Source organism: Eptatretus burgeri, chromosome 18 (genome assembly GCF_056783735.1).
Source record: "Eptatretus burgeri isolate ZD-2024b chromosome 18, Ebu_testis_v1, whole genome shotgun sequence".
In the NCBI taxonomy this organism is placed as follows: Eukaryota; Metazoa; Chordata; class Myxini; order Myxiniformes; family Myxinidae; genus Eptatretus; species Eptatretus burgeri.
Genome location: NC_140978.1, coordinates 47,237,613 through 47,262,389, shown reverse-complemented (window position 1 = coordinate 47,262,389; position 24,777 = coordinate 47,237,613). Strand labels below are relative to the sequence as shown.

The window sequence follows — 24,777 nt, the reverse complement described above, 5'->3', positions numbered from 1 at the left end:
GTCTTTTCATATCGGGTTTTCTTGAGGCCTACCCTTCGACCCGCTTATGTGCACGATTGTGTTTATTGTATTTTCTCCTTTTTAGATCCTTGTGGAGAATCTCTAAGTCTTACTCACGTTGTTGTTCTTCATCTTCTTCTTGTGGACTTTTTTGTTTCACAGCCTCCAGTTTTCATCGAAACTTCCTGAAACTTCCTGAAACAGTAACCATCTCCAATTTTGAAAATTCCTCCGAGAAAAAAAAGTTGTGACGTCAAAATATCTCCGCTAATGGAAATCGCCGAAAAATTTATCTCCGAAACTAGGGAAGCTTTTTGAATTCTGTTTGCGGGAATCAAGCAGGGCATAAGCAGAGATGAATTACCACACATATACATCACTATGACGTCATATCAATTTTTATGATGTCATTCCTATTTTTTGTTTCACAACCCAGAGTTTTCATCGGATCTTCGTGAAACTTGCCATGTATATGCAGAAAGCTCACGCGCAGGCAGTAACCATCTCCGATTTTGGAAATTCTTCCTAGAAAAAAAGTTGATGTCATAATATCGCCGCTAATGGAAATCGCCTATACCATTATCTCCGAAACTAGGCAAGCTGTTTGAATTTTGTTTGCGGGAATCAAACCGGGCATTAGCACAGATAATTTATCACAAACCTGATACATCATAATGACGTCATATTCGTTTTTATAACATAATTCAGAGGATGAGGATCAGCTCATTTGAGCTTGTTATCAAAAGTTTTTATTTTTGCCATTTTTTCCCTCTACCCTTCCTCGATCCCTCTCAACTATACCCTCTGTTTCATGTCTTAAAATATAAAAAAGAACATAAAAAACCTTTTCCTTTATGTCAGGTCAGGTTCGATCTGTGACCTGCTACAGGTACCATGTAAACCTGTACTAACCTGTTCCATGGTCGGGTTGTCGGCGACTAAACCGTCTCCCCCACCAGGTTTTCTGGTGAGGAGGGTGTTTGGATATGGACACCCAGCAGGATTAAAAACAAAACCTGTCAAAGGGCGGAGGAGCTCCTTGTGAGCCAACGGCCATCCATATCTAGTGCCCAACTGTGTCTGCGGACGTCCTCCTGCAGTTGGGTCACTTCTTATTAGGAGGTTGGTGGCAGGATTTGCACTCCGGCCACCGTAAAAACCTTCATTCCGCAAAACGCAAAAACGCAAAAAAATCTGAAAACCCACTCCGTGGGAGTACCTCGTGTGCAGCTTCCCTTCACAGGGCAGCTCACCGGATGACGGGATTGGGGCAAAGCCTTCGGGACCCCCAATCTTTGATAGGAGGGAAACCACGGGGTAACATCCCTGGGTCAGATTGCGGGAGAGTGTGTCGGAGTGGTGCTGAGGTGTCGTCCACCAGACGGCGGTCTCCTTGGGTTAACCTGAGGCGGTCCCTTCGGGTGGGTGCCTGGAATGTCCTATCCCGAAGAGAGGATGATCACCTGTCTCTGTTATCATCTGAGCTCAAGCGTTTGGACATCGGGATTGCAGCTCTCTCTGAGGTTCGGAGACCGGATTTCGGCGAGATAATGGTGGGTGGTTACACCTACTATTGGTCTGGTCGCTCTGATGGTTACCATACCCAAGGAGTTGCTGTAGCTGTGTCCAATAAGCTGACCCCAATGATAATTGAGGTAACACCGGTCAACGAGCGTATTATGAGATTAAGGATTCGTCACTCCTTAGGTGTCATTTCCCTGGTCTCTGTTTATGCTCCGACTGAGGCGAGTGATCTCACCGTGAAGGATGCATTCTACGCCACACTCGAGTCTGTGGTTGATCAGTGCCCCAGACGAGATACACTTCTAGTCTTGGGGGATTTCAATGCATCGACTGGAACTGATAGGGACGGTTATGAGGTGTGTGTTGGTCCCCATGGGTCAGGAACTATGAACCAGAATGGCACTAAGTTCCTTGACTTTGCAAGAAGTCATGGACTTAGGGTGGCTGGTTCATGGTTTCAGCGCCCACAAGCTCATCGCTGGACTTGGTATTCCAACACTGGTGGTGTGGCAAAGGAGATTGACCATGTCCTCATTGACTGTCGTTGGAGGATGATCCAGAACTGCAGGGTCTACCGGAGTGCTCAGTTCCTCAATACTGACCACAGGCTTGTTGTAGCAACTCTAAAGCTGCACCTTAAATCCTGGAGAATGGTACCATCCCAGCCGAGGCTGGATGTTGCCAAGCTCAGGGATGAGAGAGTAGCTGAGGAGTTTGCGAACAGGCTGAGTGGACACTTGGGGGGTCTGGGTACTTTGGGGTGTCCTGAAGAGTTGTGGAGCGCCTTCAAGACCACCGTCCTTGATGTTGCCGGTGGATGCCTTGGAGCTCACCGCAGGGCAAAGAAGAATTTTGTCTCTCAAGGGACACTGGATACCATTGACCAGAGTCGCAGGGCCAGGCTGAATGGCAGAGCTGAGCTGTTCAGGGAGCTGAGGCGTAAAACTGTACGTGCACTGAGGGTGGACAAGGAGGCCTATGTGCGAGGAATCTGTGAGGGGGTAGAGCATCATCTGTGGACAGGTGATTCTCGTCCCGCTTACAGGGGAATTCGTGCATTACGTTCATCCAAGCCCATCCCTCGGAGCACTACAGTTCGAGCAGAGAGTGGTAGGTTCTTGACAGAGGAGTCTGAAGTGAAGGCCCGCTGGGCCGGTTACTTTGAGCGGTTGTACCAGGCTGATCCCCCAACTGTCGAATTGGACGTCAAGGGTGTTACAATCCCTGTTGCTGACCCTCGAATCAACTGTGGTCCACCTACGCTTGTGGAAACACGGGCTGCGGTGAACCAGTTGAAACGGGGCAAAGCTCCAGGGATCTGTGGCATCCATGCCGAACTTCTCAAGGCTGGTGGAAATGCTGCACTCGTGTCGTTGCATGCAGTTTTGTGCTCTGCCTGGAACACAGGCATCATCCCAACTGACTGGAAGAGGGCCTTGTTGTCCCTCTCTGGAAAGGGAAGGGTGATCGCCAAGACTGCAACAACTACCGAGGGGTGACGCTGCTCTCAGTGCCGGGCAAGGTCTTTGCTCGGATAATTCTCGATAGGGTTCGCCACCATCTGCTTGAGCACCAGCGTCCAGAGCAGTCAGACTTTACACCAAAGAGGTCAACGATTGACCGTATCCTTGCACTTCGTGTCCTCACCGAACGCAGACGAGAGTTTCGGCAGGGGCTGCTTGCAGCCTATGTTGATCTCTGTAAAGCGTTCGATTCAGTGAATCGGGATGTCCTCTGGAGGATTCTTGGTCTTCGTGGGGTGCCACCAAAACTGATCGATCTGATGTCTGAACTCTACTCTGGTACTGAGAGTGCTGTGAAGTTTGGTGGTACCATCTCTGACTTATTTCCAGTTGTTACTGGAGTTCGTCAGGGATGTGTACTTGCCCCCAAACTTTTCAGCACTTGTATGGACTGGATTCTAGGGAGGATGTCGGAGAGATCAAGTTGCGGTGCGTCATTTGGGAATGTCAAGATCTCGGACCTTGACTTTGCAGATGATGCAGTCATCTTTGCGGAGACTTTAGACATCCTCTTGGGGGCCCTCGAGGTGCTGAATGAGGAGTCGGAGCCGTTGGGATTACGGGTTTCTTGGGTCAAAACTAAGATCCAGGCTTTCGGTGACATCTTGGATGCTGCGGACAGGTGATTGGATCTTGGATGCTGCTGTCCTGTCTGTCTGTTTGTGGTGAGGATGTTGAGGTCGTGGAGAGATTCACTTACCTTGGCAGTGATATTCATGTCTCTGCTGGCTGCGAGTCAGAGGTCAATAGACGTCTGGGTCGGGCCTGGGGAGTCATGGATTCACTGGATCATGGGGTGTGGCGCTGCCGGTACCTGTGCGGGAGGACGAAAGTCCGAGTCTTCAGGTCCTTGGTACTTACAGTCTTGCTCTATGGGTGCGAGACTTGGACTCTGACCAAGGATATGAGACGGAGACTTAATTCCTTTGGTACCAGGTCTCTTCGGAGAATCCTTGGCTATCGCTGGTCGGATTTTGTGTCCAACGAGCGGTTGCTGAGAGAGACTCGGATGAGATTTGTTACCTGCATAGTCCGTGAGCGTCAGTTGCGGCTGTATGGACATGTGGCTCGTTTTCCTGACTCTGATCCTGCTCACCAAATTCTCTCAGCGAGGGAGTCTCATGAGTGGAGGAGGCCAGTGGGTCGACCACGTGCCTCATGGTTGCAACAGGTTGACCATCATCTCAAGGAGATGGGGATGGGCCTGGCATCTGCCTGGGGGATGGCCAGACGGAGGCCCCTGGAGTACCGGCGGAAAGTGGACGCAGCGACGTGCTGTTCTGGCACATGCTCCCATACCTGACCTGACCTGACCTCCTCACCTTATACCCCACGTAACCACGTGACTTCCTGTACCGACTCTTCTTCCTTATTATTCTGCCGATCTTCCGTCTTCCTTCTACTTTTGCTTACCCACATTCACCATACACCTTCATGCAGCCTGGTGTTGGCGCAGTGGTTAGGGCAGCGGCTTGGGATCCAAAAGGTCCTGTGTTCAAGCCCCGTTGGGCCACTGAATTAATACACCAGGGGGTTGACTCAGCCTGTCATCCTTCTGAGGTCGGCGAAATGAGTACCAGTGAACTGGGCCGGTGTATACCTCGGTTAAAATAGGTGTACCATATCCCTGTATCGTAAGAGGCGACCAGGGTTGCGTCAGGAAGGGCATTCGGCGTAAAACATGTGCCAAATCACTATGCGGATCATACAGATGATCCGCTGTGGCGACCCTTTACGGGAAGCAGCCGAAAGAAGAAGAAGAGAAGATTCACCATACACCTTCATGATTTTTTTCTTCAACCTTCGCTTTACCGAATCTTATATAATATATAAAAAAACGGTCTCTTAAAATTGTACAACTTCCTTTTTCCCACATGTGGTTCTCTGTATTGTATCATAATTCACAACTCTTCTTCAAAAGTCTGTTTTCAATTCGACCTTTCCTTCACCCCGTGTCAAACGTCCCACTGCCACAACGTTTCTTTTCTCCATTCTCTTAATTCTCCTTCATTGCATCCCTCACGTAATGTCTTTAATCACATCTCTGACTTTAAAATTTTAAAACTCCCACTTTTTAATTTATGTTCGTGTTCCATTAATCGTCCTTTTTCCCCATCTTCAGCTCCAATTCACCCCACCTCTTTAAATATACCTCCTCCTGACCCCTCACCTGTTATCCCCTCTCCTTACTCCTTCCATCTTTCCCCCCATCCTACCTCCGCTCTTCACACCTCTTCAATGTCTTCTGCTTCAGTATCAGGTCCTCCCCTGTTGTCCCAAAGTGTGTGGTGTTCTAACATCTGTGGGCTTCATTCTAACCTCACATATACCTCCCTCTCTCAATCAGTAAACACCTCATCACCACAAACATGCTCCTTCCTTCCTCTCAGCACACCTCCCCCTCTTCCCAACCCCTCAAATCTTGTACATCCCCCTGCCCACTCCCTTCTTCACCATACCTCTACCAAGTCTCATCCTTCCCCTCTCCCCACCTCTCCCATCGCCCTCCAACACCTTGGCCATGCCTGCTCTAATCGTCTCCCCTCCCTCTCAAAGATTCCCTCTCACCCCTCCATCTCAAAGAAACCTTCACACTCTTTCCCCCTCCAAGCTTCCCTCTCACCTTTCTCAAAAAGTACTCACTCACCCTTCTCCCTCAACTCTCCCCTCTCATCCTTCTCCCCCCAATCTTCCCCCCTCACTCCCTCTTCTCAAAGTTGTCCCCCTCGCATCCACAAAGCTGCCTCCTTCCCCTGCCCTCTCTTCCATGTCATCCCTCCATCTTCTCCAATCTTCAACTACCCTCTGCCCCTTCCCTCATTACTCCCCACTGTGCCTCATCCCATCAACACTGAGCCTGTTATCCTCCTCATCCGACACTCTCACCGAGCTCTTCTGGAATCCCCCACACTCTGTCAACATCTCTCCCAACCTCCCCCCGCCCTTCCTCCCTTGTCTTACACTCCCGCTCCCCTTCCCTGCACCCAAAGCATCCTCCCCTCCCTCTTTCTTAACAGTGTGGACCTCATACATCTGGGGCCTTCGCTCTCACCTGACAGATATTTCCATACAGATTGCCACTGACAAACCAGAAATAATCTGCTTAACAGAAACTTTCCTCCTTCAAGGCGTCTCTGACTCCCTAGCATCTCTCCCTGGTTACTCCCTCCTCCGGTATGATAGACCTGAGCCTAGTCCTGGCGGCAGAGCTACTCTGTTCATCAAAAACTATATTCCTCACTCTCCATGCAATACTGTCACTCTTCCACATCCACAGGAATACTTCTGGCTCTTTAAACAATATCTTTTAATCTCAGGTCTGAACTCTCAAATCTCTCTCCCTCCTCCAAATCCTGGTGGTGTCTAATCAAGTCTGTGTCTGGTGTATGTCCCCCTCCATCCCCTCCCTTGCCTCAAATGGCCGCACTGCTGATACTGCACGTGAAAAGGCTGAATGCCTAAACTCTGTGTTTGTATCTAAATCTTGTGTTCAAAACCCATCACTTTCTCCACCCACCTTACCCAGTCGCATCCAACTGTCCCTGGACTATGTGTCCTTTTCTCCTGACAAGCTTGCTGTCCAAACCTCGACACAGATTCTGCTCCAGATGGCATCAGCCCACGTGTCCTAAAAACCTGCTCCTCTGCTCTTGCTCACCCTCTCTCTGTTCTATTCACCCTCATTTGCTCAAGGTCATCTACCATCTGCTTGGAAATCAGCAAACATCACTGCTCTGCATAAAAGGTGCAAAAACAGATCTGCACAATGACAGACCAATCAGCCTTCTCCCACTCATCAGCAAGGTTGTGGAATCCATCATCGCTTCAGACATTAAATTCTTCCTCTTCTCCAATGGCTTGATTTCCGATTATCCTTTTGGATTCGGTCCGAATCACACAACCCTGGATATGCTGCTTCTGCTTTCCCAATTAGTCCAAGAGCATTAGGGTTTAACCTGGACATTTTTGGTAACAAGCTGATTTTTTCAGGAAAGGTCCAGGAATGTGTGTGAAATAACATACTAAAAGTCCTCATGAATCCTCCTTGAGCGTTTTCCGCAATCCAAAATGGCGTCCAAAATGGCCGCCATTTCCTGTTTTTCTCATAACTTTGCAAGTAGGTTTACCTATAACACATTTTAAATGTCTACACATATGTTTTGAAGTATAAGGAACTCAATACAATACATATTGGAAGATTTTGAAACACACAAAAATGAATAAAACCGCTTCAGCTCTTTCAGAAATCCAAAATGGCGTCTGAAATTGCTGCCATTTCTGGTTTTACACCAAGGTACTTCAACACGCACTTTAAATGTCTTAATATATGTTTTGCGACTCAATGAAATGAATCATATACTTATTGGGAATTTTTCAAAAACACGCATTTACCAATAAAAACACTTGAGCTCATCCTGAAATTCAAAATGGCGCCCGAAATGCCCCTTTTCCTGTTGTTGTTTTCTCATAACTCTGCAACTAAGTTGAAATGAGAGCGAGAGATGAACCTTCAGAGTTTAGGCTTTATTCCATTTGATTGGAGCCGCTTCTGTGGGCACACCAGGAAATACAGGTTCAGCTAGGAGTACATAAGCAGTAACGTATACATGTGCAGTTAACCATGGCAGACAATCCGCGTAAGCACGGAGTTCGATATAATCTCCATTCTCACCAGTCAATGAGCACCTTCAGTTAACGAGCATCAAGTGGACAGCCGATGTCAATAGCAATGCCCCGGGGACAATCACTCGTGCCGCAGAGACCTCCCCTTATACGCGAGACGCACAACATGTGATCCCGCGTCATGTCCCTCAATTCACATTAATTCACCACATTCTCCCCACCTTTAAAATGTAACTAGGGGCCCATCTTACACACCATGATTGCTTTAGCACTATAGGAGTATACATTTCAAGCAACGCGGACTAATAGATCTACAGAAGCATACATGCCAAGCAGTGATTATTTTGAGTTGTAGGAGCATGGAAATGAGCATCGATATATGATATAATGGGCATATAGGAGCATGAGCAGCGAGAATGCTGATAATCCCCTTTACAGATTGAGTCGTCGAGGGGGCCTTATTCGTCGACCTCTCCGGGAGTAAACGGCAGTTTCACTTGAGGGAGACTCCCGATCCTCTTGGTGAGCCTCGACTTGTGCCGGGGATGACTCCTCGATCGCTCTCGGGTGGAACGCGGCAGCCCCGTCGCCTGGCGGAGTTCCTGGGGAGGAAATGTCAGAAGGAGGAGTGCCAGAAGGTGGTGTACCGGCGGGAGGAGTACCTGAGGGAGCCAGATGGCGAACCGACACAGTGGTCTCCCTGCCATCCGGGAGCCTGACATGAGCATACTCTGGATTAGTGTCAATGAGTTCGACCCCCTCCACCAGCGGTTCATACTTGCTTTGTCGTACCGGGCGTTTCATGAACACTGTACCGGGGTGGGTCAGCCAGTTGGGCACCGTTTGACCGTCAACATAACGTCGTTGGTGAGTAAACATACGTTCGTGAGGAGTGGCATTTGTGGACGTGCAGAGCAAAGAGCGTATGGAATTCAGAGCGTCGGGAAGAGTAACCTCCCATCGCTCGGGGCCCAGTCCTCTCGATTTCAGCGCCAGAGTTACGGCTTTCCAAATAACTCCATTATACCGTTCCACCTGCCCGTTTCCCTGTGGGTTGTAACCCGTCATTCGACTAGTTGCTATGCCGTGCTCTAATAGGAATTGTTTTAGCCCGGCCGACATGAAACACGGCCCTCTGTCTGAATGTATGTACGAAGGTCTCCCAAACATAGCGAAGAGGTCAGAGAGACATTTTACGACAGTGCCCGAGGTCATATCCGAGCACGGAAACGCGAAAGGGAACCTTGAATATTCATCAACAACGGTGAATATGTATCTGTTGTCTGTTTCGGTCGGTAGGGGCCCTTTGAAGTCGATGTTTAGTCTCTCGAAGGGGGAAGTAGCCTTGATCAGTCTGCCAGATGCCGCGCCATAGAATCTGGGTTTTAGTTCAGCACAAACAGGGCATGAAGCATTCATTTGTTTAATATCTTCAACAGAATAGGGAAGATTTTGTCTGCGTACGAAATGTGCCATCCTGGTTACCCCTGGGTGGCACAGAGACACATGGAGGTCTTGCAAAGCCTGACTGATTGTTGCCGAACTGTAGACCCGGGAGAAGGTATCTGCAGCAGGGTTTTCTTTCCCGGGCCGGTAAACAATGTCGTATCTGTAGCAAGCTAGGTCTATCCGCCATCTCATAATTTTTTCATTCTTAATTTTCCCGTTATTTTTCCCATCAAACATGAAAGCCACGGATCGTTGGTCCGTAACGAGCGTGAAGTGGTTTCCCAGTAAATAATGTCTCCATTTCCGCAGCGCTTCAACGATGGCGTACGCTTCCTTCTCTATCGCTGAGTGTCTCTGCTCGCTTCTAGAGAGAGTTCTCGAGAAGAATGCGACCGGCCGCCCAGACTGATTAAGTGTAGCAGCTATGGCGTGATTTGAAGCGTCGGTCTCCACCACGAAGGGCACCGAGCTGTCGATCGATAAAACCACGGACTTACTGATATCATCCTTGAGATTGTGGAAAGTTCTTACGACAGCGGCATCTGGTGGAAAGTTTTTGCAATGCACTAGGGGATGTATTTTCTCGGAGTATTGCGAAATCCATCTTGCATAGTAAGCGAACATCCCGATCACCCGGCGCATTGTCTGCAAGTCCTGAGGTGGTGGAAGCTCACGGAGCGGGCGCAATCGCTCAGGATCAGGCTTAATTGTGCCGTCGGCTATTGTGTAGCCGAGAAGGTCAATTGACCTTGCCGAGAATACGCATTTCTCGTAGTTGAGAGTCAGATTATATTTTCTAGCAATGCTCAAGAATCTGTCCAGATTCCTATCATGTTCCCTCTGATCCCTACCGCACACTGTGACATTATCCACGTAAACAAAAGTGTCTTCGAGGTTTTCATCTGAGATGATGTCGTCCATAACCCGTTGGAAGCAAGCTACTCCATTCGTGACACCGAATGGTATCCTTCTGAACTGGTAGAGGCGCCGCCCTGCCTGGAATGCAGTGTAAGGTTTGTCTTCCTCTCGGATGGGAATTTGATGATAGGCGCTTCGCAAGTCGATGGTACTGAATACCTTATAATTGGCCACGCGTTCGACCATCTCATCTATGCGCGGCAGGGGGTAGGCGTCGAGTTGGGTGAAGCGATTGACCGTTTGGGAATAATCGACAACCATCCGTTTCTTATGGTTCTGACTGCTGGTTACTAACACCTGTGCGCGCCATGGCGAATCGCTCGGTTCTATAATTCCCTCCTCCAGTAATCGCTTGGTTTCCGAAGTGATGAAATTCATGTCAGCAGTGGTATATCGCCGCGATTTGATCGCTATCGGTCTGCAGACCGGCGACAAGTTAGCGAACAGCTGGGGGGACGTCACCTCCGCGGTGGTCAACGCATTTAAAATTAGACGAGGCTTGCTTCCTCCAAAGGGTATTTCGACGCTCGTGTGCTGCTTGAGGACATTATGACCCAGAATTACGTCTGCGCACAAATCACGAAGCACCAGCACCTTTACATCCCGATGCGTGTACCCTTTTACGTCCAATTCAACATTGCAGTACCCTCGTACGCGGGATTGTAGTGAGGTGGCGGCCATGCATACCGTATTGTCAGTCGGGTGGATTACCCATTTCCTGCCCTTCACTAGCGAGCTGTTGACGAAACTTTCAGAGCTACCGGTATCAATCAGTGCCTCAGCCATATGCCCGTTAATTCGTGCGTTGATGATAGCCTTGGATAGATTCCCCGGGGAGGCTGCAGTCAATTTATTTTGCGAGTAGAGAGCCGCAGAAGTGGGTTTATTTCTCCTTAGAGTAGATTTACATACCCTGGCATAATGCCCTTTCTTGTCGCAATTCATGCATGTGGCATCTCTGGCGGGACATTTTTGACGAGGATGCCTTTTGTACCCACAAAAGAAGCATTTACCAACCGGAGCAGTTGCTGAGGAGTTTGACGAGGTCTGGGTATCCGGCTCCTCGGGTGTTTCTCCATCCCCTATGTCTGGCTGTGTCTGTGCCAGTGGGGTTCCTTGAGTTCCCATCGTAGCAGCGTTCATGAGCAGCATCGGTGTCCCAAATGACTCGGATTGCTGCTGAGCCGTATCCATCGCTCGAGCCTGATCGACTACCTTGTCAAGAGTGGGTTGCGCTTTCTCTAGTAAGCGTTGCCGTATGTGGGCTGATCTAAGTCCTTGGATGAATGCCTCCCGGGTCGCTTCCTTTCGGTGTTCCTCGGCGCTTACCGCCCGGAAGCTGCCGTCTTTTCCCAGCTGATTCAGAGCTTGCAGGAACTGATCGATTGTCTCCCCGGCTGCTTGCTTGCGTGTGTTGAGAAGATGTCGTATGTATACCTCGTTCTTGGGCTTCACGTAGAGCGCTTGCAGCACCTCGATCGCTGCTTCGTAAGTGTCGCACCCCAAGAAGAGCCTGTACACGCTGGGCGAGACATGATTCACGAGAGCGGCAAATTTGTCAGCTCCCTCCGCGATGATGGTCAGATAGTGTGAGAAGGAACAGAACCAATGTGACCATTTCATTTCTGCGTCAGCCGCGTTCGGGTCTGCGTCGAACCTCTCTGGTTTGTAGATCTTGTCCATCTTTGGTTGAGAGAGCCGAGAAAATTAAATGGAATAAATTGAAATGAAAGCGAGAGATGAACCTTCAGAGTTTAGGCTTTATTCCATTTGATTGGAGCCGCTTCTGTGGGCACACCGGGGAATACAGGTTCAGCTAGGAGTACATAAGCAGTAACGTATACATGTGCAGTTAACCATGGCAGACAATCCGCGTAAGCACGGAGTTCGATATAATCTCCATTCTCACCAGTCAATGAGCACCTTCAGTTAACGAGCATCAAGTGGACAGCCGATGTCAATAGCAATGCCCCGGGGACAATCACTCGTACCGCAGAGACCTCCCCTTATACGCGAGACGCACAACATGTGATCCCGCGTCATGTCCCTCAATTCACGTTAATTCACCACATAAGTAACCCAATAAAGCACACTAAAATGTCTTTATATATGTTATGGGAGTCAAGGAATCTAGATAAATTCTTATTCGCAAATTTGAAACACGCATATCTATACCAATAAAACTACTTTAACTAGTCCCAAAATCCAAAATGGCGCCAAAGATGGTTGCAATTTCCTGTTTTTCTCATGACCCTGTGACTAAGTTACCTCAATATGCACTTTAAATCTCGAAATATATTATGTCTTGAGAAATAAGGAACTCATTCAGATACTTTGAAGTACAAAGGAAACAATAAAACCGCTGAAGTTCTTTCTGAAATTCAAATGGTGCTCAAAATGTCTGCCACTTATCAACACACTGCTGTTTTAGCCTGTTTCAAGAGGCAAAGACATTCAAAACAAGATCATGCTAGAGATTCAAACCTCAAAAGTTTCAGATGAATCTTTACCTTACGCATGCACACACCTAGTTGCATCAGTCATTGTCTTCATCGTCGGATGCTGTATCTTCAATGGTGATGTCCTCTGAAGTTGGGGTAATATCATCGTCGGCATCTATAAGAGTTGGTGCTGTATTGTTGCAATTGAGACCACTGCATTTACTGCACATTGAGGTACAAAAGAGCCCAAGTTTCTTGCAGCTACATGTCATGCTTCTGCAACCATCTGGTTTACACCCACATGCCACCATGTTCAGCAAAGTGTCGGGTGCAACAGCAATGTCTGTTTCTACCGGGGTGAGAGTCCCGTCCTGAAATCGCCAGCCCCATTCTGTTGGAGATAAGGAGTTACCCATCCATTCCTGGATGGTAAGATAGTCGCTATATGAATGTTGCTTTGCTGCAGCACTAGTTGGAGGTAGACTTTCTAGCTGAAAGGATGAACTCGGGGAACTGCGACCGATTGCCCGTTTGTATGCGATGTGACGGTAGTCATCAAGAGATTCAAAACTACTGGCTCCATAAAGCTTAAGAATGAAGCCTTCCACAGCTTTTTCCACCTCGTCATGGGTGCTTCCACTGTTTGTGAAGGTATCCAGCAAGTCGTAGTCCCGCTTCTTGTGCACCATGTTGAAAGCTTTACGCTTGCCCTGACGATAGATCGCAGAGACCGTGTCACATCCCGTCACAGCATGAAGAAACATCAAGTGATTTCTTGTGTCCCCTATGGCATGCTGAATCTCATGAATGTTGAAGACCGTGACAGGATTACTGCGGCATAGCATGTACACATCTGTGGAAGAGGTTGCCCGAGCAACTAGCATTACCAGTAAGTCTGTGTCCGTACCAACGACAGCAACTGGCACATGTTCTGACTCTGCCAGTGCTAGTGCTGTGGAGACAATCAGGGTGTCGGCGTCTGCTTCTGCCTGGACTTTTGGAAGAACTCAAGAGGTCTTATTGGTACTTGCGTGCTTCAGCATCTCTTAAGATATATTCTAATGAGTTCCTCGTACTTCAAAACATATATGTAGACATTTAAAGTGTGTTTTGGGGAAACCTGCTTGCAAAGTTATGAGAAAAACAGAAGAGGCGGCCATTTTGGACGCCATCTTGGATTGTGAAAAACGCTCAAGGAGGATTTATGAGGACTTTTAGTATGTTATTCTAGACATATTCCTGGACCTATCCTGAAAAAATCAGCTTGTTACCAAAAATGTCCAGGTTAGGGCCTATTTTGACCTAATGCTCTTGGACTAAATATGGAGGTCCTCAATGCCAAACGTGAGATCAGAGCCATCTACCTAGACATATCGCAAGCTTTTGATACGATCTGGCACCTTGCTCTGCTCACCAAACTTTCTTCATATGGTATCCAAGGCCATCTCCACTCATGACTTGCAGACTTCCTATCCTGTAGTAGCCAACGTGTGGCCCTAAATGGAGTTCTTTCATCCCCTCTTCCCATCCAGGCTGGAGTTCCTCAAGGCAGCGTTCTGGGCCCTGTGCTTTTTCTGGTTTTCATCAATGATATCTGTCTCTCTGGAAAATTCTCTTTGTCGCTTCAAATGCTGATGACTCCACCCTCTGCCGTACCATCTGTCATCCCTCAGATCAGAAAGCAGCAGCCTCTTCACTCTCTACAGAACTGGATAAAAATCATAAGCTGGTCAAACACTTGGAATATGTCTTTCAATCCTGACAAACCTCGCACGCTTACCATGTCTCTCTGAAAGGACTGCCTGGAACCCCCCTCCCCCACCCCAACTACTTTCTCAACAATCCCCTTGAAGTCCCTTCAGTTAAGCTTTTGGGTCTCACTATCTGCCATGATATTTCCAGGGAAAGGCACATCTGCAAGCTGGCCTGCAAAGCCAGTCGCCGACTGGGGATCCCACATCATGCCAAGCCCTTCCTTGGTATACCTGAGCTTCTAATCATTTACAAAGCTTTCATCCACATCCTGATGGAGTAATGCTCTTCCATTTGGGCTGGTGCTCCCGCCTCACACTTTTCTCAGCTTCACACTGTGGAAACAAAGGCTTTTCGGATCATTGATATCTTCTGTGATGAAGCTGAAGCTGAGTCTGTCTGTCTGTCTCTGCCTCTGTCTGTCTGTCTCTGCCTCTGTCTGTCTGTCTCTGCCTCTGTCTGTCTGTCTCTGCCTCTGTCTGTCTGTCTCTGCCTCTGTCTGTCTGTCTCTGCCTCTGTCTGTCTGTCTCTGCCTCTGTCTGTCTGTCTCTGCCTCTGTCTGTCTGTCTCTGCCTCTGTCTGTCTGTCTCTGCCTCTGTCTGTCTGTCTCTGCCTCTGTCTGTCTGTCTCTGCCTCTGTCTGTCTGTCTCTGCCTCTGTCTCTGTCCCTGCCCCTGTCCCTGCCCCTGTCCCTGTCCCTGTCCCTGTCCCTGTCCCTGTCTCCCTCTCACCGCAGGAAGGTCATTGGTCTTTGTCTTCTGTCCCGTCTCCTCTCCGGCTTCCCCCCTACTCTGTGATCTGTCACCCTCATATTTCCGCAGAGTGCCCAAGGTCTGCCAAAAAGGTCTGCAGGGACCCGACCGGTGATGGGTTGTAGATTCGGAATTGACTTTAATGTTGTGCTGTGGGGACCCTACCGGTGATGGGTTGTAGATTCGGAATTGACTGTTTCATGGTGTGCTGTGGGGACCCGACCGGTGATGGGTTGTAGATTCGGAATTGACTGTCTAATAGTGTGCTGTGGGGACCCAACCGGTGATGGGTTGTAGATTTGGAATTGACTGTTTAATGGTGTGCTGTGGTGACCCTACCGGTGATGGGTTGTAGATTCGGAATTGACTGTTTAATAGTGTGCTGTGGGGACCCGACCGGTGATGGGTTGTAGATTTGGAATTGACTGTTTAATGATGTGCTGTGGAGACCTGACCGGTGATGGGTTGTAGATTTGGAATTGACTGTTTAATAGTGTGCTGTGGAGACCCGACCGGTGATGGGTTGCAGATTTGGAATTGACTGTTTAATAGTGTGCTGTGGGGACCCTTCCGGTGATGGGTTGTAGATTTGGAATTGACTGTTTAATAGTGTGCTGTGGGGACCCGACCGGTGATGGGTTGTCGATTTGGAATTGACTGTTTAATGGTGTGCTGTGGAGACCCGACCGGTGATGGGTTGCAGATTTGGAATTGACTGTTTAATAGTGTGCTGTGGGGACCCAACCCGTGATGGGTTGTAGATTTGGAATTGACTGTTTAATGATGTGCTGTGGGGACCCGACCGGTGATGGGTTGTAGATTCGGAATTGACTGTTTAATGATGTGCTGTGGGGACCCGACCGGTGATGGGTTGTAGATTTGGAATTGACTGTTTAATAGTGTGCTGTGGGGACCTGACCGGTGATGGGTTGTAGATTTGGAATTGACTGTTTAATGATGTGCTGTGGGGACCCGACCGGTGATGGGTTGTAGATTTGGAATTGACTGTTTCATGGTGTGCTGTGGGGACCCTTCCGGTGATGGGTTGTAGATTTGGGATTGACTGTTTCATGGTGTGCTGTGGGGACCCGACCGGTGATGGGTTGTAGATTTGGGATTGACTGTTTAATGGTGTGCTGTGGGGACCCGACCGGTGATGGGTTGTAGATTTGGAATTGACTGTTTAATAGTGTGCTGTGGGGACCTGACCGGTGATGGGTTGTAGATTTGGAATTGACTGTTTAATGATGTGCTGTGGGGACCCGACCGGTGATGGGTTGTAGATTTGGAATTGACTGTTTCATGGTGTGCTGTGGGGACCCTTCCGGTGATGGGTTGTAGATTTGGGATTGACTGTTTCATGGTGTGCTGTGGGGACCCGACCGGTGATGGGTTGTCGATTTGGAATTGACTGTTTCATGGTGTGCTGTGGGGACCCTTCCGGTGATGGGTTGTAGATTTGGGATTGACTGTTTCATGGTGTGCTGTGGGGACCCGACCGGTGATGGGTTGTCGATTTGGAATTGACTGTTTCATGGTGTGCTGTGGGGACCCTTCCGGTGATGGGTTGTCGATTTGGAATTGACTGTTTCATGGTGTGCTGTGGGGACCCTTCCGGTGATGGGTTGTAGATTTGGGATTGACTGTTTAATAGTGTGCTGTGGGGACCTGACCGGTGATGGGTTGTAGATTTGGAATTGACTGTTTAATGATGTGCTGTGGGGACCCGACCGGTGATGGGTTGTAGATTTGGAATTGACTGTTTCATGGTGTGCTGTGGGGACCCTTCCGGTGATGGGTTGTAGATTTGGGATTGACTGTTTCATGGTGTGCTGTGGGGACCCGACCGGTGATGGGTTGTAGATTTGGGATTGACTGTTTAATGGTGTGCTGTGGGGACCCGACCGGTGATGGGTTGTAGATTTGGAATTGACTGTTTAATAGTGTGCTGTGGGGACCTGACCGGTGATGGGTTGTAGATTTGGAATTGACTGTTTAATGATGTGCTGTGGGGACCCGACCGGTGATGGGTTGTAGATTTGGAATTGACTGTTTCATGGTGTGCTGTGGGGACCCTTCCGGTGATGGGTTGTAGATTTGGGATTGACTGTTTCATGGTGTGCTTCGTGGGTATTTGCAGAGCTGAATGGGAGGCTGTGGTGGGCCTCGAGATCCATGCACAAGTTCACTCGGCCTCCAAGCTTTTCTCTGGTGCTGCAGTGACATTTCTGGCACCACCCAACTCGTGTGTGGCATTGTTTGATGCTGCACTTCCTGGCACAATGCCTGTGAGTTTGAAGTATTTTTGTTGAGTGTGAGGTGGTGATTGATATCGCATCTTTTTATCACCAATGATGCTTCTTTAAGAGACTGTGTAAGATTTTTGGTGAATTGTTTGGATTGAACACAATTTATAATGGGTTTTCAAAGAGAAAAACAGGAAGACAAGATGAATGCACCATTGCGTCAGGGGATGGAAGAAGGGAATGGCAAGGAACCTGGCTGCCGGACCACCAAAATACTTTTTCATTTTTAACATGTTCGTCGCACTTTTTTATTGGAAAACCCTGAAATATTATTCCCAACTTCCACAACTTCATCACAAATTATAGCTTCAGAGATGGGAGTACTTAAGCCCCAAGACTCATTGGAAACACGTCCGTTTTCGGAGCAGCTGCAGTAATATAACTGTTGGAGATATCTGGATAACTTGCGGAGTACCCGCCCTTCTGGCAGTCTTGTTCCAAGCATGCAACATGCTCTTCTGACGCAAACCTTTACTTGGGCGGTGTGTCGGCAACTGACAGCTGTGTTTTTGTTTCTTTCTTTCTTTCTTTGTATGCACTGTTGAGGCTCGTATAAGAGCTAACACACAGAACGTACAACAAGGGGGGCATGAGACAAGAGGGGAGGGAGTGGGAAGGACAAAACAGTGGGGAACAGAGACATGAGGAGATCTGTGGAAGGGAGAGGGATGGGGTGGGGAACATGGGGTATACAAGATGGACACTACAGGAACTTTCAGGAAGGAAAGCATTGAATTTGGAGTGGATTAATGTGGATAGAAAAGATCGAGGTTTTGATGGGGGAAGATAAGAGATGGTGGTGAACAGCTGTTTTGAACACCTGGAGGGAAGAGTGGGATTGAAGAGAGTGTGGGAGTTTTTTTTCAAAGGCGGGGAAAAGGAGAAATGAACAGTGAAGATGAGCAGTGGTTCGTGATTTTGGTAGTTTTACCAGAAAGGGGTTACTGGGGGACCTTGAGCACCTTGTGGAAATATGGGAGAGACATATCTCAGACAGAGAAGGGAAGGGTGAGGCCAGAGAGGAGAGGGTCGAAGACAGAAAGACCACCCACCTGCCTGTGGTGAGAGAGTGAGAGACCCAAAGACTCAGCCTCATCGTGGGAGATACCATTGATCCCAAAAGGTTTGGTTTTCACAGTGTGAAGCCAAGAAAGGTGAGAGGTGGGAGCATCAGCCCAGAGAGCAGTACTCCATCAGGCTGCGGATGAAAGCTTTGTATATTGTTTGGACCTCAGGTGTGCCAAGGAAGGACTTTGCATGACGGAGGATGCCCAGTTGGCGACTGGCTTTGGAGGCCAGCTTGTAAATGTGGCTTTCCCAGGAAAGATCATGGTTTCTCATGAGACCCAGAAGCACGAATGAAAGGACTACTTCAAGGAGATTGTTGAGAAAGTAGAAGGTGGGGGTAGGGGGGGTTCCAGACAGTCCTTTCGGAAAGAGAGAAAGTGGAGGTGAAGCCGTTGTGAGAGATTCCTGGTGGTGTGGGTGATTGAGGGCAGTGCATGGAGAGTGAGGAATAGAATCTTTGATGAAGAGAGCAACTAACTCCTCCACGAGGACGAGGCTCACGTCTGTCTTACCGGAGGAGGGAGTAAGCAGGGAGAGATACTGGGGAGTCAGAGACGTCTTGAAGGAGTAAAGTTTATGTTGAGCAGATTATGTTTGGTTTGTCAGTGACAACCTGTATGGAAAGATCTGTCCAGTTTGAGTGTAGGCCCTGGATATTTGAGGTCCTCACTGTTCAGGAAGAGGGTGAGTAGGAGATTTTGGGTGCACTGGAGGCGGAGGGTAGAACGAGAGAGGAGCGGGTGGTGGAAGGTAAGGAGAGTTGTTGAAAGGGTGTGGAGGATTGCAGAAGAGCTTGGGGAGACTGCCGGATGAGTAGTAGAAAAGGCTTGGTGGTGATGAGTGGAGGTACAGTGGAGAGTAATAAGAGAGGGGGCAAATTGCGGTTGAAGATTGGAGAAGGTGGAGTGATGAGATTGAACGAGAGGGGAGGGGGAGGAGGCAGCTTTGTGTGTGTCGGGGGGGGAAACTTTGGGAGGGGGGGGTGAGGGTGAAGATTGGAGGGAGAAGGGTGAGAGGGCAGAGGTGGGGGTGGGTGTTGAGAAAGGTGAGCGGGAAGGTTGGAGGGGGATGAGTGTGAAGGTTGCTTTGAGAGGGAGTGGAGACGATGAGAGCAGGCACGGCCAAGGTGCAGGAGGTTGCTGGGAGAGGTGAGGAGAGGTGAAGGATGAGACTTGGTGGAGCTATGGTGAAGAAGGGAGCGGACAGGGGGAGGTACAATATTTGATGGGTTGGGAAGACGGGGAGGTGTGCTGCGAAGAAGGAAGGAGCATGTTTGTGTGAGGAGTGTACTGATTGAGAGAGTGATATGTTAGGTTTGAATGGAGCACATAGATGTTAGAACACACACGCTTTGGGACAGCAGAGGAGTTTATACTGAAGCAGAAGAGGTGCTAAGAGCGGAGGTAGGATGAGGGGCAAGATGGGAGGGGTGAGGAGAGGGGATAATAGTTGAGGGGTAAGGAGGAGGTAGATTTATGGAGGTGGGCTGAATTGGTACTGAAATTGGAAAAAATGGACGATTGCAAATTGAGACTCAGACAACAGAGTGTGTTGGCATAAAAAACAAATAATCCATGAGGTTATGTGTATGAAGAAAAAACGTACCCACTGCTTATAATCCACCCCAAGGCCACCACCTTCAAATTCCCCGCTTTCCTTCCTGAAAGCCCGTCATACAAGGACCTGAAAGTCCCTGTCGTGTCCATCTTGTTTACCCTGTGGATCTCACCCCATCCCTCTTCCTTCCACAGATCTCCTCATGTCTCTTGCCCCACTTTTTTTCTCCTTCCCTCTCCCGCTCCTCTTGTCTTCTGCTCCCCTTGTTGTATGTTCTGTGTGTTCGCTCTCATACGAGCCTTGACAGTGTATACAAAATAAAATATAAAAATAAAAAATTCAAAACACCTCACTGTTCTGGAAAATGTGGGGACTGGAACACTGTACTGTATATGGTGGAGACTTGTAATACCAGGGAAAACCTGGAGGGGGCGCTACACAATATACATTTGCATCAATAATTAATTTGCCTCCTTTCCCCTCCCCCTCCCCTCAAGACCACCAGCAAAGGTAAAAACACCCCTACAAATTAATTTGTCATGCTGATCCTATGTAGCAAGTCTTGATGTAATTGGCCCAGAATTGTAGGAGTAGCACAACAAACAAACACTGGTCTGTAAATTGTCAGAAGGAAAACAAGTTGGGTCACCCGATCAAGATTGGGTTGCTTAGACTTCAGTAAACCATCACAAAGATTGTTGTTTAAAGCTCAGCAAAAATTAACCCAGCCTCCGTCTGGCCATCCCCCAGGCAGATGCCTGGCCCATCCCCATCTCCTTGAGATACTGATCAACCCACTGCAATGATAGGGTAAATGTTCTCATTTCCTTGGATGAGGTTGCACAGGATCGTGCAATGACTACTTGCACTCTGTGTAGCCGTATGGTAACTTTAGACCCTTTGTATTGTTGTGGTTGAGGAAATTCGCAAACCACCATTCAGGTCCTGTAAGTGAGATATCTCTGTAAGTACATGTGTAGTTAGCCCAAACCTGTTGTTTAGAGGGAATAAATGTGATTCATTCGGGCTGCGACCCTTTAAGATAGCCGTTTTTCTGTTCTATCTTTATTTTGAGCCAACCACGTCTCAACCGCCATCACACAACAACCACCAACCGCAACACCGCTTCACAACAACAACAACGCCAACAGCCACGACCTTTACAGTCACGGCTCGCTCCCGTAAACATCGCATCACCGCCATTCCAAGCGTCGCCATGGCCATAACCGCCACAATAAACCCTCCACCACCTTCACCTCTCCTCCTTCTGCGGCCATTCCCGCACCGCTTGTGGGCACCGAGCGTCAGGCTGTCCTGGCCTCGTGCGGGACGCGCGCTGAGCCGCGGGTGCAAAAAGCGGCCTTTCCGAGGAAAAGTCGAATCAGGAATGATACACGCCCACTTCTGATCCGTCCTATCAGCGGGCGGGGGGCGATTTGGCCTCGCCTCCAGGCGCGTCGGAGTAGAATCGATATATGCAAATTCGAGGATCAGGGGAGGTTCACGGCCACTTTTACTCCGTCCAATGGGCGAGCGTGGCTCCGCCCCCGAGCTCATCCTGATCCGGAAATTTGCATATGGGTTCTCCTGCCGTACTATAAAGCACCGAGTGCGGGGCGAATTCAGTCAGTTTTGTTTTGGGTTGGAAGCAGTTGGAGGCAGTCGCAGTTTTGGGCTCGGGCGAGTTGGAGAGGTGTGGCGGCGGCGGAGTGTGGCAGCAGCAGTCAAGATGGGTCTGGAGGAGAGTCTGTCTGTCGGGGTTCGGAGTCTGTCAGGGAGCTGCAGAGAGGGGAAGCCGGGAACGCGGTCGAGGTCGCAGTGGAGTCGCTCGTCGTGGGACCCAAGCAGGCCGGCTGTCCTCTTTCCCCAGAGCATCAACAATTCCCCCCTGTTTCCCCCCCGCGCTGAGATAGTGCGAAAAGGGGGCCCCGTTCCCACCCCATTCCAAGCAGTGCCAATGAAACCCACGGAGGAGCGCGGAGTCGGGGCACCGCCGCAGCATTTGCGGCTCATCACAAGACGGATAGGCTCCACCCGGTCTCGCGCCACAGGTCTGCCCCCTTGTCGTTGAGGGTGGCCCTTTTCTTTTGCTTTTGAGTATATGTGTTGTCGGCGCCGTCTGTAAAGTAAAACTGTGTAAGTGTTGCCGTGTGCTCGCGTAGTCGGTAGTAGATCTGCATTGTGTTTCTTTTGTTGCAATTGCTTTTGGTGCATAATTGTTGTGTTTCTTTTACATTTGCTTTTGGTGCATAATTGTTGTAATTGTATATGTGTGCTTTCCGTTTGCCGCGGAATAAATGTGCCTTATTTTGAACTGTTTTTCCCGTTTCGCTTCGTCTTTTCTTTAATTGAATCTCCATCTTACTTCACATAAAGGGTTGGTAGTGGGCTAAATACGCCCGATAATTAATCGGAACCGTCAAGGTTGACGATAACGTCGCTCGGTTATCCCGATAGTATGGAACGGGTCGCTTAAGTGGCCCGTGTCCGGGGTCGACCTGCGGCGAGGTGCGATCGCCCGGTCTACCCTCCGTGTGGGTACTTAGGTAGGTCGAATTTGGCGAACAACCCTATCCCACGCGGGGGGCCGATTGGCACGATCGTGGTGAAGCCGAAAGGCCCACCCGTGACTAGTTCCCGGCGTTAGTCCGAGAGGGTCACGACGGAATTGTCCGTCCGGTGGGCGACGTGCCGCGATTCGAGTTACGTGGCCGCTCGCACGCCGGCGGGCGCGAATTCTCAACAGTATATCATTTCCTTCCCGACAAATAATTCACCTTCGAGCATTGCCAGAAGGGCCGATGCATAACCCAAACTCCACCGCTCACCCCGCCAAAGGGATGTTTGATTGGCCACAGTGGTACTTTTCTATTGTTTTAAGCAATTTGATTAAGAACTGCAATTTTGTTTTTGTTTTTTTGAACATACTGTGCTGCATGCAGGAAATCACACCTCGAGAGTTAATTTTACATTTACACCTTCACACCATAATTCACACGGGCTTCGGGCTTCACCACACGCCATTCTCTCCATGGGCTTCCTTACCGGCATGAGAGACAGTGGTGCTCGCCCTGCTTCTCCATAAACCCTTCTAACCAGCTCGTCCGCCGTCATCCCTTACACAAGCACCGATAGCATTTCACGGGTTTGGCCCGTTTTGTGTCTGAAAACCCACAAACCCGTTTTCGTGTCATCAAAATCTGTGTTAGATGGAAAATAAAATCAATTTTAATGATTCAATTTTTCGCTTCAATTTCACTCGCAAGGATTGAAACGCAGACTGATATAGCTGGAGCGACCTACAGCAGATATGCAAGGTATTGCTCTCATCAATCAGCTGTGACGTCATGAGCTTTCCCTCACTGAAGACCACATCACCACCCTCTGGGATTTTGTGTGCAGTATCACCTCACCATTCAATGATGTCGAATAAATAAATAAAAGCCCCACTTTTGATTCCTACCAACCCGTTTTTCATCACCTCCAACTTACCGCGTATGCACGACACGCGTTCCATTTTTGATTTAACTCTAATTTATTCATTTTTGATTCAACAAAGTAAATAATGTTTTTTTTTTTTTAAATGGAAACAATAGGGTTTGATTTGTGTTCAGGTCATTGCTGAACAAGAAAAATGAGACCCAAAAGTGCCTGTTTGTCATTCTTATTTTTCTTATTATTCTTTTCTGACAGTCTAACTCAAAATTGGTTTCAGCTACGAACTTGGCTAAAACACCAATCTACTGCATTTTATAGTAGGAAGGTGCAAAATGATTGAAATTTTGATAGCTTGAACAGATTCCACGAAAAGTATGCCAAACTGCATTCCTTTGCAAAGGAATAGGAAGGGAACACGTGGACAGGACTACAACTATCAATCATCCTGATGGGGCGGGGCCGCTAGACGCATTTGTTCGAGAGCCAATCAGATCTGTATGGGTGTGGTTAACAGTGGAATATTATCAGAATGTCTCTAGACTTCCGACCCCATGTATTCTGGGTTGCTCCCATGAGGTCGATCGGCTGTCTCCGTGTTGCTTCCCTGTTTCGTGCAGGGTAAGCATAGTGCCAACAGATAGCAACGATGAAACAGAAGACCAAGAAGGAACCTGAAGAAGTAAAGAGCAAAGATGGCATCATCAGGAGGAACCTGGATAGGATTCGGGTTTCAGCCGTTGCTCCGCAACCCTCAAATCCATCCAGGTGCAGCCAAGTGAGCCTTGCAGAAAAATTTCTGCAAGAATTTACGTATCCTTAGAGAGATAGATAATGAAAGACAGGAATAGAGAGTAAAAAAGATGAATGAGAAGGAAAAAGCAAGAATTAGAATGAATAAAGTGAATGATTAAAAAATATATCAGAAAAATATGAAAAGAACAAAGAACAAAGATGTTGGGAAGAAGCCGGACAGTTAGATTTCAGCAGTTTTCCCCTGGCTCAAACGTAACAACATGTGCAAGCTACGAGAGGTCCATCAGTGGGGAAGCACAGCACAGTACATACAGCATCAGGATATGGTGCAAACATAAGGAAACGGAAGACCAAGAAGGAACCCGAAGAAATAAAGAGCAAAGATGGAGTCATCAGTCGGACACATATTTATATCAAGTATGAGCTATTTAGAATGCTGGATTGTCTCTAAAGTATGCACAGTACCATTACAATGTGAGCATGTCTATAAAGCTTGTACAACAACAATGGTAAATCACCAGACAGTAGTAGAACATAGTTAACTTGAAGGAGACTGGGTAGAGTGCGTACCTCCGCCCTGTAATGCCTGATCCACGAGAACATATCAGGCCCATTGCATGTTTGAAATATCATGCTATACAGTACTATGCCGTTTTTGGCCCTTTCTCTCAATG

At 48.5% G+C, this 24,777-nt stretch overlaps 1 protein-coding gene across 7 annotated transcripts in view; it reads left to right on the top strand.

Moving 5' to 3' along the window:
• GATB (glutamyl-tRNA amidotransferase subunit B) overlaps positions 1–24,777 on the top strand; it is a 234,815-nt gene that overhangs the window by 5,958 nt on the left and 204,080 nt on the right. For all 7 annotated transcript variants that reach the window (XR_015053363.1, XM_085864528.1, XM_085864532.1 and 4 more), the window contains exon 2: positions 17,122–17,269. Coding sequence is in view for 6 of the 7 variants with exons in the window: in XM_085864528.1 (XP_085720654.1) it covers positions 17,122–17,269 (148 nt within the window). In the remaining variant the exon portion in view is untranslated. The remainder of the gene's footprint in view (positions 1–17,121; positions 17,270–24,777) is intronic.